The sequence below is a fragment of the Salmo salar genome, chromosome 01 (assembly GCF_965601325.2).
Source record: "Salmo salar chromosome 01, fSalSal1, whole genome shotgun sequence".
In the NCBI taxonomy this organism is placed as follows: domain Eukaryota; kingdom Metazoa; phylum Chordata; class Actinopteri; order Salmoniformes; family Salmonidae; genus Salmo; species Salmo salar.
This window is the reverse complement of record NC_138291.1, coordinates 61443373-61456821: the sequence shown is the minus strand read 5'-3', so window position 1 is coordinate 61456821 and position 13449 is coordinate 61443373. Positions and strand designations below refer to the sequence as shown.

The window sequence follows — 13449 nt, the reverse complement described above, 5'->3', positions numbered from 1 at the left end:
AGCAAACAGAGCACTCTAAACTGTAGCTGGAACACTGTGTAACCCAAACAGTCCAAACAACCCCCTCACCCCCAAACAAGCAAACGCAACAGATGTAATGTTGCTGCCTCACGACAGATGCTCAGAGTGAGTTACTATGGTCAATGAGGAACCTGTTCTGTGGAGTTCATTCCTAGAGAAACAGCTTGAGTTAGCGGTACCCCCCTCCCATACATGTACAGGGGTCAAGTCAAGTTGACTCTTTGTGGTGATCAGTGTCTATTACAAAGCAGTTGATAGGACAGAACAGAAATGTTTGAAGATGGATGGATGGATGGATGGATGGATGGATGGATGGATGGATGGAGGGTAAGATGAGATACATTGATGGGTAGAAGAGAAGCACAAAGTAAGACACTTGATTGGCACATGAGCATTTCAAAGAACTGGATGGGGCAACAGCTGAAGCAACGGAAAGTTGGCATGGCTGTGGTCCCCTTTATGATGCCCCCATGATGCTGACTCACCGGTACAGATGCCTTCTGGGCCACGGTCGTGTCCGGGGGGGCAGTCCACCACACACGTATAGGAGCCCTCTGTGTTCTCACAGAGCCACGCCCCACAGATAGTCTGGCCCAGCTCTGCACACTCATCGATATCTGGGAGAGCACAGCACCACAGCACCCCAGTCAACACACAGCTAAACACCTACACGCCCCCACTGAAGTGAACACAGCAGCGATGCTTGAGTTGCAGTCCTCGGGATATCATGGTCGGTATAGAGAATGATGGGAGATGTAGTTGTGTGACAGAGTATTACCAACCCAGGCATGTGTCAGTGTCTGGCTGCAGGCGGTAGCCAGTGTCACACTGGCATCTGTAGGAACCCTGGCTGTTCTCACAGGAGCCGCCAACACACCTGGTGTCATCCGAGCACTCATCCACATCTGCAAAGAAACACACAGTCACGCTCGGCATACCGGTATGTACCATTTCACATGCCAACAAACAAACATCCAACAGCTTTCTTAGAGTCCAAGGACTTTGATGTCCTTGGATACCCTGAATGTCCGCTGACCGAGACTCGCCATAAGAGCCTACAGATGAAAGACAGGGAGAGACAACCACAAAGCAGAGGGGACAGGCCAAAGCAGGTTACATCTTCCTCTTGATCTCAACTGGACACAATTCAATCTGGCTGTCAAACAGGCCCTCCCTGGAGCCCAACCATCCTTCTTCGAGGGGTCAGACCATCCTTTGGCTGTTTCAGGGGAGGACAGTCTGTGGGGGTATTACGGTGCTTAAGCCAAGTTTGGGTCTGGGTAGAGGAGCAGGGAGCCATGACCCCTTTGCTTTTATTGTGGTCCAGGCCTCAGTCCCAGTCTGCTCCTCAGCTGTGGTTCTACTGGTCCAATATAAACAGGGGGGGGGGGGGGGGTGCTGAGTTGGGGGGCGCTGAGGTGTTTTATGGCCCCTGTCCTGTTGCTGGTTCACTGGGCCCGTGTTCCCAGGATCAAACAAGGTTGGGGCCCCACCTCAGGGGGGCCTATCATGGAGCCATGTTCAGGCTGAAAACATGTTTATATCACAGGGAGGAGAGGAGAACTCCCCTAACAGTAAATACTATTTCTCTGCTTGCCTCCTTTCAGCTTGGGAGGATCATGTGTCTGTAGTTCAGTCTCACTGATGACACCTGCGAAAGCCATCTGCTGTTAACTCTGCTTTATAGACTTACACAACATGCAGGAGGATGCTCACCTACTATGGAGCATCTGCCTAATTCAGTTCCTTAGTAATAGGATTAGTGGAATGACATGAAGAGAAAATTGGATGACTGCAGATTAGGACCAAAAACGATGTCAATTGTAGTGGTAAGTGTTGAATATGTTGTCCGCCACTCTGTGCATGCACGCACACTCACACTCACTCACCCACACACTCACACACACACACACACACACACACACACACACACACACACACACACACACACACACACACACACACACACACACACACACACGGAGGACCTCACTGACTGAGCCTGAGCTCCTGCATAAATCAGGAGTAACAGAGTACAGCAGAAAATATTCCTCCTTGTCTAGACAGCGAGCTTCCTTCTTGTTTTTTCTCTTTTTTTTACTGCAGGAAAGGGCATTTAAAACAACTCTGGCACGGGGCAAGACTCCTGGCATCAAGGTCTTTGGTGGAAAAATAGCCGGAGGCATATGTGAAAGAAATGAAAGCCCCTCTCTTCCAGGAGCAACAAGGCAACGGCAGGGAGAGAGACGGAGCAGGAAGTGTGGAGGGACCACGCGGCAGCAGACAGAGGCGTTAGACAAGCATCCGACTAATGTCATATAAATGTCAGATAAACAATCAGTTGAACCAGAGGAAACTACAGCCAAACATGGGACTGCTGTCAATCAAACCACCCCTTTAACAACCGGTGTTGAGGAAAGATTGTGTGGGTATGACTGTGTGTGTGTGTGTGTGTGTGTGTGTGTGTGTGTGTGTGTGTGTGGAGTGCTGAAGTAGTAAAAATTTAAAAAAGTGTGTAAATGGCATTTACTGTACTACACACACTGCATGTGAGAGAACGTGAGAGTGAATGAACGCGTGACAAAATGAGTCAGTGAGTCAGTGAGTCAGTGAGCAGCCCTCTAACACACCTAACCACTCTAACAGCGTATCATATACTGTACCACCAGTCCTCTCTTCTGTGGCCTACTGTACCTTCACAGGTGTGTGTGTCCTGGCTGGCAGCGAAGCCTCTCTCACAGACGCAGTAGAAGGATCCCTCAGCGTTGAGACACTCCCCGTGTGGGGAACACAGCTCCGGGTCGTCCAGACACTCGTCAACATCTGTAGGGGACAACCAGCCAGACCAAGACACAGGTGTGAGGTCATTCAACCTGACACAGCAGGGAGGGGTGATACAGGCAAGAGGCTTGTTAACAGCTGCAGCTGCCCCTGTCTCTGATTACTCCGTACACACGAACACACACGTACACACACACACACACACATAATGAAGGACGACAGCAGCATTACCACAGGCAAGGGAGAAGTGTGACATCACCTGGTACATCAGACTGACATCACCTGGCCTCTCAGCTTCTCTGGCACGCTCACATGATGTGTGTGTGTCAGAACAAGTTAACGTATGAGTGCGAGGGTGTGTACAGCTGCATGTGTGTGTATTCATGTGTGTATAGGCATGCCCCCTAAAAAAAGATGTATATATACTGTGCCAGTCAAAACGTTGGACACTCCTACTCATTCAAGGGTTTTTCTTGATTTTTACTAGCTTCTAGATTGTAGAATAATAGTGAAGACATCAGCACTATGAAACAACACATATGGAATCATGTAGTCACCAAATAAGTGTTAAACAAATCAAAATATATGTTATATTTTGAGATTCTTCAAAGTAGCCACCCTTTGCCTTGATGGCAGCTTTGCACACTCTTGGCATTCAATCATATGTGTTATTTTATAGTTTGGATGTCTTCACTATTATTCTACAATGTAGTAAAAACCCTTGAATGAGTAGGTGTGTCCAAACTTCTGACTGGTACTGTATATATAATACATTGTTTTTGTGACTGTTTGCGTGTGTGTGTGTGTGTGTGTGTGCGTGTGCGTGTGTGTGTGTGCGTGTGTGTGTGTGCGTGTGTGTGTGTGTGCGTGGGTGTGTGTGTGTGTGTGTGTGTGTGTGTGTGTGTGTGTGTGTGTGTGTGTGTGTGCATGTGTGTGTGTGTGCGTGTGTGTGTGTGTGTGTGCGTGTGTGTGTGCGTGTGTGTGTGTGTGCGTGCGTGTGCGTGTGTGTGTGTGTGTGCATGTGTGTGCATGCATGCGTGTGTGTGCGTGTGCGTGCGTGCGTGTGTGTGTGTGCGTGTGTGTGTGTGTACGTCTTTGCATGTATGTTCTGAGTACGTGAGGGAGTGAGTGGCCTATACCTAGGCAGCTGGTGCCGTTGATCTGCTGGTAGCCCTGGGGACAGCTGCAGTGGTAGGAGCCCATGTTGTTGTCGCACTGGCCCACACTGTCACAGGGCATGATCAGCTCCTGGCACTCATCCACATCTGTAACCACAGGGACAGCTCTCAATGCAGGCAACACACACACACACACACACACACACACACACACACACACATACACGGACCAACACACAGACACCATGCTTTATGGGCAGATAGAGGATATGAGTGCGGTGGGCGAGTCAGTTTTAGGGTTTTAATTCAGGTGGATTCTATGAGGGGTTTGTGGGATTCATAAAACAGAAAATCAACTCCTCAACCATCAACAAACCTGAGCATCTGACAGCAATAAAAGTTCAACAATCAAAAGGAAGAAATTGTTACAAATACAATTGGTGGATTGATACTGTACATTACATGATTCAAAATACATTCAACTAGATTAACAATGTAAATCATATTGATACTGTATTTACTGATTCTGAGTTCAAAAAGGCAGTCTTTAGAATCATTATCAGAACCTAGTGGTTTTAAGAACTTTTTTTCAGATCTATCTAAACACAGTTAACTGCAAAGTGTCCCAAACATCCACTGCACAGTAGGACATTGTACCGCATGAGAAAGTGTGAAACTCTGAACGTGAGGGTGTGAGTGTACAATGGTATGAGTCAGCGTATAACGGTGTATGTCAGTGTGTAATGGTAAGAGTCAGAGGGTAGTAAGAGTCTTACCGTCACACTGGTCCCCTGCCGGGGAGGCCCTGAAGCCGGGCCCACAGTTACACAGGTAAGAACCCACAGTGTTCTGGCAGTGCCCCCTGGTACACACCTTCTCATCCTGGCACTCATCCACATCTGGGGCACAACACACAGCACTGTTAGGGCAAAACTAGCATACAAATCATCAAACAAAAGCAGTAAGGTCTTTGTATTTGTTCAGGATCCCAATTAGCTACTGCCAAGGCAGGGTCCCAGCGACATTAAGGCAGTTATATACAATAAATATAAATATATAAAATATATAAATATATATATAACATGACATTTGCAAGGTTCAGATGCTACATTGAGGATTCTGATGTGCGTCACTAAACGTCAATAACATCAAACACGGCCTGTTCCCATTTGAGGCTGAAAAGAGGCATAACATACCATTTTTGAAATAATAATACTTTAAATGATGTGAATTAAACGCAAAAGCTGTGTTCAAAGTATTGTCAATGATGTAGGCCTTTCTACAGCATCTTGAATGCCAGTGCTGTCCACACCATAGAGAATCTATTAACTTAACAAATAACAGGGAGGAAGGATGTTGTGGATGCAAACAATATCAAAACCATTTTGAAAATCATGATGAAAGTGGCAATTTTCTGCCCGTTTTAGACCTATACGTGTCTCTTCTAAGACCTTATGATCCATGAACCGTACATAATACAGACAACATCTTAGTTTCATCATACTCCTTGTAGTGTGCTCTCAAATAGGGAGTATTTTTCACATTAAATTATTAAAAATTAAACATATTGATAGGAATATCTCAAAGTACCCTTTTTTTATTGTGCAAATTTTTATACATATTGTTTTAAACAATATACTCTACAAGCTAGTGGGCTCAGAATCTAGACATCCTCCATATTTGCACACTATTAGAGTATAATGACCAAGATGTTGTCTGGATCATGTACTGTTCACAGATCATTGTGTTTTACAGGAGGCTTGTATAGGTCTAAAAAAGGGCCTAAAATGGCCACTTACATCATGATTTTCCCAAAAATGGTTTGTGCTACAAATGTAAAAGCATGTATAAAAATTTCCAGAATATATATTCTATTTTCGAGTCTTCCTGGGGTTGAATCGCCTCGTTCTTTGATACACAGACTCCCAGAGCAAGGTAGCAGGGAAAATATTATTCTCATTTCAGGTGCAAGAGGTGGGCCAGGTAAACAGCGGGAGATATTGATGCGGCGTATTGGGAGAAAGATGACGAGATATTGATATACTGCAACTCTTAGGGTTTCATATACTTTCATTGCCCCAAACAGCCCAGGGTGATTACTGAAATTCCATCATTTATTTACCAGGGCCCAATAGCTTCACTGTGGGCACTACGGTCCGCTGAAAAGGTTGAGCGCTGCCAGGCCAATTCTGAATGATTTATAAACCTGCACTACAAGGTCTCCATCTTAAGCAAGGCGCCTTGTGACTGGCATTAAAGACACTGTGGGAAAAGTTCGGGAAAAGTGCTTTGCTGTGCTAAACTGACAGTCTTAGACAGGCCGAGTCGTTCATTATGTCACATATACAAACAGTGCCCGAACAAATAAGTGATTATGAGGTAATATGTGCTTACTTTTACGACATTCGCTCTTTGCCGCTATTATGCTGTTTACATTTATGGGTTTTCTGGAAGATTCTAACCAGTGGCTAATTCAGTTTGGACTAAAATGGTGATTCTCTCTAAACTATGATATCATCCAGTAATAATGGAATCCAGTCTTGTAGATCATTCAGGGACTTGGTAGAGCTAGTTTTGGGTTGTCACTTGAAAGTCCCATAAAACCATAAAGCACTAGAATTAGAGTGTCACCTTCACATGATTGTCCATCTAAGCTGAGCGTGAATCCATCGTTACACGAGCAGACAAAATATCCCTCAAAGTTGGAGCACTTCCCATTGGCACAAGTTGACTGGTGCAGGCATTCATCTACATCTGGGCAGAGTCAAGAAAACGGGAGGGAAAGAAATGTAGTCAAAGGTTTTTACAATGTGTTTAATATCTCAAATGTCTAAACATGCTGCCATGTTGGATATGATATTAGAAAACCAAACTCCAGCACACTGTTATTTTTGCATGCTTCCCAGTGTGTTTAATGGATCTCAAAACCAATGTTTGGGCCAACCTTCACTTGGCTTAAGGTAATGCACCTGGAACGGCATCATAATGTGTGTAAACAACCCTCATTATCTTGCATAAGATACAACCACACGAAACAGACCCATTGAAAGTTGGCATGACCTAGCTAAGGACCTAAACCAGCACCATTACCTCCAGTGAGACTCTTGAGGTCTCCCTATGTGTCACATGACCTAATGATTTCCTGTCTCGACCTGCACCCTGTCTACCCACTGTGGCTTGGCTGGGTCAGGACACTGTGTGAATACTACTCACAACCTCACAGTCAACCATCCACCACATGCAACACGTACTCTCTGGAAGGGCTGAGTGACGCACCTATGGTTTCAACAGAAACCGGTCGACTTCCAGGAAAATGTGAGTCCATATGGAGGCTTTTTAATTGGTTGATTTGCGGGACTTATAATGTACTGAGCGTAAACAGAAATACTGCATTTGTTTCCTGAGGTGTTCTTTGTCCATTAAACAGAAACGGTTTAGGAATGAGATTTGATTATTCCTTGAAACTCATGGTTAAATAATATGGCTGTGGAACACTGTCTATAAAGTGTAGGAAATTCACTCCTAGAAGGTGTGCGTTGATTCTGCTGCAGGTCTCCCAGGCAGCTCACATGATGTCCTGGAGCTAGGATTAAAGCTGATGTGAGGCATCATGTACCTCATTGACAATACAGACTGTACCCAGCGACCTACTGCGCATTCCATATCTAGCTAGTGAGTTTTAGAAGGTGGCTACAGGTAGGGCTGTGGCGGTCATGAAATTGTGTCAGCCGGTCAAGCAAATAACTGCCGGTCTCACAGTAATTGACCGTTAATTAACATAAACACATTTAGCATCTCCTGGCTTCCACGCATAGCTTACAAGCCACTGATGCAGACCTTTGGAACATCTACATTTTAAAAAGTCTAATAAATCCATGTAATATAGTCTACACCTTCACAATAAATCCATTATTTATTTTAGACAGGTCTAAAGAAACATGATATGAAGAAAATGTAGTCTATTTCAGAAGAACAGAATAACACACTCTGAGTTGTCCTTATGTTAGGTCCTGATCTGGCTATGCCATATGGCTGTGGGCTACACTAGTTCATTTAGCAGGTCCTGATCTGGCTAGGCCATATGGCTGTGGGCTACACTAGTTCATTTAGCAGGTCCTGATCTGGCTATGCCATATGGCTGTGGGCTACACTAGTTCATTTAGCAGGTCCTGATCTGGCTATGCCGTATGGCTGTGGGCTACACTAGTTCATTTAGCAGGTCCTGATCTGGCTAGGCCATATGGCTGTGGGCTACACTAGTTCATTTAGCAGGTCCTGATCTGGCTAGGCCATATGGCTGTGGGCTACACTAGTTCATTTAGCAGGTCCTGATCTGGCTAGGCCATATGGCTGTGGGCTACACTAGTTCATTTAGCAGGTCCTGATCTGGCTATGCCGTATGGCTGTGGGCTACACTAGTTCATTTAGCAGGTCCTGATCTGGCTATGCCATATGGCTGTGGGCTACACTAGTTCATTTAGCAGGTCCTGATCTGGCTATGCCATATGGCTGTGGGCTACACTAGTTCATTTAGCAGGTCCTGATCTGGCTAGGCCATATGGCTGTGGGCTACACTAGTTCATTTAGCAGACAATATTACTTAGAATTCCGTAGCATTATTTTATAAAAAATATATTTTCTCCAAACGATTTGAGGGAGTGCGCACATGAACATGCGGCTATTCTGTGTTGAGCGGTTAACAAAGAAACAGGTACTATTATATGATTCATTTAGAGTTATTTATGTAACAAATGTAGAGCTATATGTTTTGATTTTTAATACATTCTAAGGCTGTATGATGCGACTCTAATGATGATTTTTTTTTAAAGTTGTATGTTGTTTTTTGCGCAAGCTGTACACACTTCACCAGTCTCTCATTCACAATTTGACAAGCACTTGATAATGCCTTGAATTTCCCAGCTGCATTCCCTTTGTGTGGCCATTAAGCCCCTAAAAAATCTATGCCTTTTGCACCAGTGGTGCTATGCCTTTGATCTGAATATGATAATTATAATTCCCTTCTCCCCGCTGCGTGCCGAAGCACCTCTCACTCACATGGCTCTCAGTCACGTGATCGGGTCTTTCTCACAGGCTACAAGTGAAGACAGACACACCGGGACGCAACAGCATGTGTCCTTATCCATTTCCGAGGTACATATTGAAGATATTGGAATAACTGTACACATTTACTTTTCATCAGCCAACAAGATGAGTAGGCCTAACAAATAGCAAAAGCACCAGCCTATGTCAATCTACTATACCCATAGTACAAAAGTTGAACTATTCTGTTCTGTGCAAGAAATAAATATTCCAAACAGTCTGGGACAGTTGTGGGATGTGATAGATCCCAAATTAATACAACCACTAGCATAAAAAAAACTGTTTTTATGCAAAGAGTCTGAAGCAACAGATGAGAACATTTAGCTTAAAATGTTGATAAACTATTAGGCTATTTCTTCACATTATAAGTGCAGCAATGTGCACACGGCAGTAGACTATAACCACGAATGTTCCATTAGCAGGAAAACACCATTCTCAAAAGTGACTACATGCAATTATTATAAAGATGCATTTTTATGGTGAGAATTATCTTCCCCAAACTTGAAACTCAAGCGCTGCATATGTATGCCAGTTAGGCTCTAGACCCATCGTAAAGCAGATTAATGTGTTAACTTTAGTTGTGATACAAACCTTATCAAAACATATAGGCCTATGGGCTAGGCTACATGAGGTGTGCGACTAGGATTCTTGCCTTAAGCTGGGCATCATTCACAAGTGATAATATATCATTCACAAGTGTTAGGCTAATATTGTCAATATCAGACTTCTTGATTTAATCTTGTCTTTACATATACTAAATAATATATGTGGGAAATAATGTTTTGATTTGGAATGGACCATTATCATGCACCTGTATCGAAACAGGGGCAGCGGGAAAAAATACATGTCATCTATGCACTTAAATAGTGAATGAAGGATGCTTTCCCTGTGGTTCATTTTCATGCCAGCCAGGTAGGCTTTACTCCTGTTTTAAAAAGAAGCTACGTGCTTAATATTCGGAAGGTTGAGAAATAAATATAGCAGGCCTAGCCTATAGAAAACTGATTGGATCCTCCTCTTTTTAATAGGCCATCACTCTGTTTTCTGAAGCAGTTGCAGAGCCTATAGAAATATTGCACAACATGAGCTCATGGGCTCTCATGAAGTGTTTGATTAGATTTTACATAACATTTGCATTGATGTCAGAGTGATTAGAGGGACAATAGAGTGCTGAGTACCAGGTAGTTAGCTAGTTTGGTAGTCTACTAATGACCATCAGCAGCATCAGAGCGTGGAGAAGTCTAATTATCCGTAAACGGTGGAACATGGAATTTGACTGCCATCATGACTCGTGACCGCCGGTGTGATGGTAATAGGTCACTGTAACAGCCCTAGCTACAGCACTGCATTCTGTATATGACCAACAGCACGGTAAACACTTAGAACTGTCAGTGCAGGATAGTAGAAATTCTAAATAGTGATATCATCTCAATATATACCCTGTCGGAAAAATACAGTCTGGGTCCCAATTCCCCTGCTTTCAGTCTGTGTGAGGGCTTTGAGAAGACAGAGAAGCAGTGAACCAGCACTGTGGCTCAGGGGTTCTGAGGAAACTCTTGGACTCCCCCCCCCCCCCCCCCCACACACACACACGCAGATACTGTACACAGTATGTGAATTATTATTTGACCATGCTGGTCATTTATGAACATTTGAACATCTTGGCCATGTTCTGTTATAATCTCCACCCGGCACAGCCAGAAGAGGACTGGCCACCCCTCATAGCCTGGTGCCTCTCTAGGTTTCTTCCTAGGTTTTGGCCTTTCTAGGGAGTTTTTCCTAGCCACCGTGCTTCTACACCTGCATTGCTTGCTGTTTGGGGTTTTAGGCTGGGTTTCTGTACAGCACTTTGAGATATCAGCTGATGTAAGAAGGGCTATATAAATACATTTGATTCGATTTGATACACACAAAAGCACACGCATGCACACGCACACATCTATATTTAAACTGTACATGCCTGCACAAACACACCAGCGCACAAGACACAGAAAGATGGATTGTCAAACAAATGTTCTTTAGTTTTTTTCCACAAATTGGTGGAAGGTGGAATTTGGTGGAATTTCAATTCAGAGCCAAGCCGCTCCAGTAATTTGGATGCTCCTGATTATTTGTGAGAGAAGGAGAATGTCCAGTCACATACCGACACACTGTCCTCCCTGGCCCTGGAAGCCCTCTGGACACGGATCACACTCATAAGAGCCCAGCAAGTTGACGCACATGCCGGATGGACACACACCCATGTCCAGACACTCATCTATATCTGTTCGAGAGAGAGAGCGAGAGAGAGAAGAGAGAAGCGAGAGAGAGAGTGAGAGAAAGAGAGAGAGTAGAGAGGTGGGGGGAAAGAAAGAGAGAGGCAAGGAGAGAGGCAAGCACTGAATCAACACCACAAAGGGCCAAGGATTTAAGTGTGGGTGATGTGTAAGTCAGTAATATGCATATCATGTTGTTTATATGTCAGAAACAACCATGGCCTTGTCTTCCCATGAACCCCCCTCTAATTCTCCTGCCCCTAAAGCTCTCCAAATAGAACCCAAATCGTTGAAGGGCGCTTCCTGTACCTTCACACTGGCCTGTTGGGCTCATCCTGTAGCCGCTGTCACAGTGTCGACAGTTGTAGGAACCCACACTGTTGACACAAAAGCCATCCTCAGGACAAGCTTGGGAGTTCAGACACTCGTTTAAATCTGAGCGAGGGATACAGAGAGGAAGAGGAGGGGAGAGAGAGGGAGGGAGGGAAAGACGGGAGTGGGAGCGAGAAGGAGAGATTTGAGGATAGTAACTTGGCTCCAACAAAGATACTCAATCTTTCAAGAATAATCCTTCCTTTCTTGGTACTCACCCAAACCCATTAAGAACATAAGCATAATCCCCAAACCCCTGGAGGAATGTGATGGGGTACAAATCATTTTAGTGCTGTGTCATTTCTGTTTTACAAACATGTCAGACATTACTCCGTCCAATATCAACAAGGACAGCGGAAGTTCAGGCTAAAGTGATGGAATCTCCTGGTCTGTCTATGTACCCCAGTCTGAATGTGATATCCATCTACCTAAACGATTTGGACAGTCTGGCATTACAGAGGGCTAGAAGTGTGGCTCATGACGCTCTTTCCTTGACTTTAACTGAATAACATGGACATTGCTGATTCATGCCAGGACTGTCTCTGCTTCATGCCCTCCCAGCCCCCTGAAATGGACCAAAGCCAGCTTAAGGTGACATAAACTTCCTCTGAGGGCCCTGGGTGGGACTTCCTGTGGGACATTACAAAAGACAGAACCAACAATGAAGGAAACAGGGACTCTAATTGGAGGGGAGTGGTATCCTTAGAAACCAAACATCCCCCCCACCTTGAAGTAGAGAGTGTAAATGCATGACTCAGCAAAACGACGACAGGCAAGAAACAGACTGGACATGGAGTGCAAACTTTCTTTCGGTTTTAACTTGTCATGTAGTGTTGCCTCTGGTTAAGTAAGTGTTTTCAAAGTATTTTTATACTGAACAAAAATATAAACGCAACATGCAACAATTTCAAAGATGTTACAGTTCATATAAGGAAATCAGTCAATTGAAATATATATTCACTAAGCTCTAAACTATGGATTTCACATTACTGGGCTGGAGTGCAACATGGGTGGTGGGTGGGCTCCCACCACCCACTGGGGAGCAAGGCCCAGCCAATCAGAATGAGTGTTTCCCACAAAAGGGCTTCATTACAGACTTTTGTAATGATCATGCTGTTTAATCAGCTTCTTGATATGCCACACCTGTCAGGTGGATGGATTATATTGGCAAAGGAGAAATGCTCACTAACAGGGATGTAAACAAATTTGAGCACAACATTTTAGAGAAATAAGCTTTTTGTGTGTATGAAACATTTCAGGGATTTTTTTATTTCAGCTCATGAAAACAATGGACCAACACTTTACATGTTGCATTTATATTTTTCTCCAGTATAGTTTCGTTTTCATCATTGGATTCAAGTATAACCAGTCACTCAATGTTCCATCCCTCTATTGAAGATTTAGGGCTGTTGTCCTCTAAGCTGCCTGTTTTTGCGCTCTTCTTAACAATAGATCAAGTACTCATATCCACATAGACATCCCTGGCAAACAGTGATAAATGATATCCTCATATTTCATTTTCAGACGTTTGACTGTTACAGTACAGTACAGCTATGGGGAAATAATAATTGGCTTTATGCCTCCGCAAACCTAATTTTGTGTCATTTTGTGGAAGAGAAAATCTGTGTAGAAACACCAGAAACCACCTAATGACAGTGTTCCCAGAATTTATATCCCGGGATGGGGAGGAGGGTGGGGAGGACGTCGCTAATGGGCCACACTGTGGTCGTCTCCTAAAATGCAGCCCCTATCTCCAGGGAGGGGGGATAATGCCAATGGGGAACTATACTGGAGACAACTGG

At 44.2% G+C, this 13449-nt stretch overlaps 1 protein-coding gene across 1 annotated transcript in view; it reads right to left on the bottom strand.

Annotated features, from left to right (window-relative positions):
* The window catches only part of LOC100380761 (latent-transforming growth factor beta-binding protein 1), a 117210-nt gene that overhangs the window by 17437 nt on the left and 86324 nt on the right, over positions 1-13449 (bottom strand). The window contains exons 17-24 of the mRNA XM_082964495.1: positions 11585-11710; positions 11164-11283; positions 6552-6674; positions 4697-4819; positions 3942-4067; positions 2716-2844; positions 804-926; positions 507-638 (exon numbers count right to left, since the gene is read on the bottom strand). Of these exons, the coding sequence (XP_082820621.1) occupies positions 507-638; positions 804-926; positions 2716-2844; positions 3942-4067; positions 4697-4819; positions 6552-6674; positions 11164-11283; positions 11585-11710 (1002 nt within the window). The remainder of the gene's footprint in view (positions 1-506; positions 639-803; positions 927-2715; positions 2845-3941; positions 4068-4696; positions 4820-6551; positions 6675-11163; positions 11284-11584; positions 11711-13449) is intronic.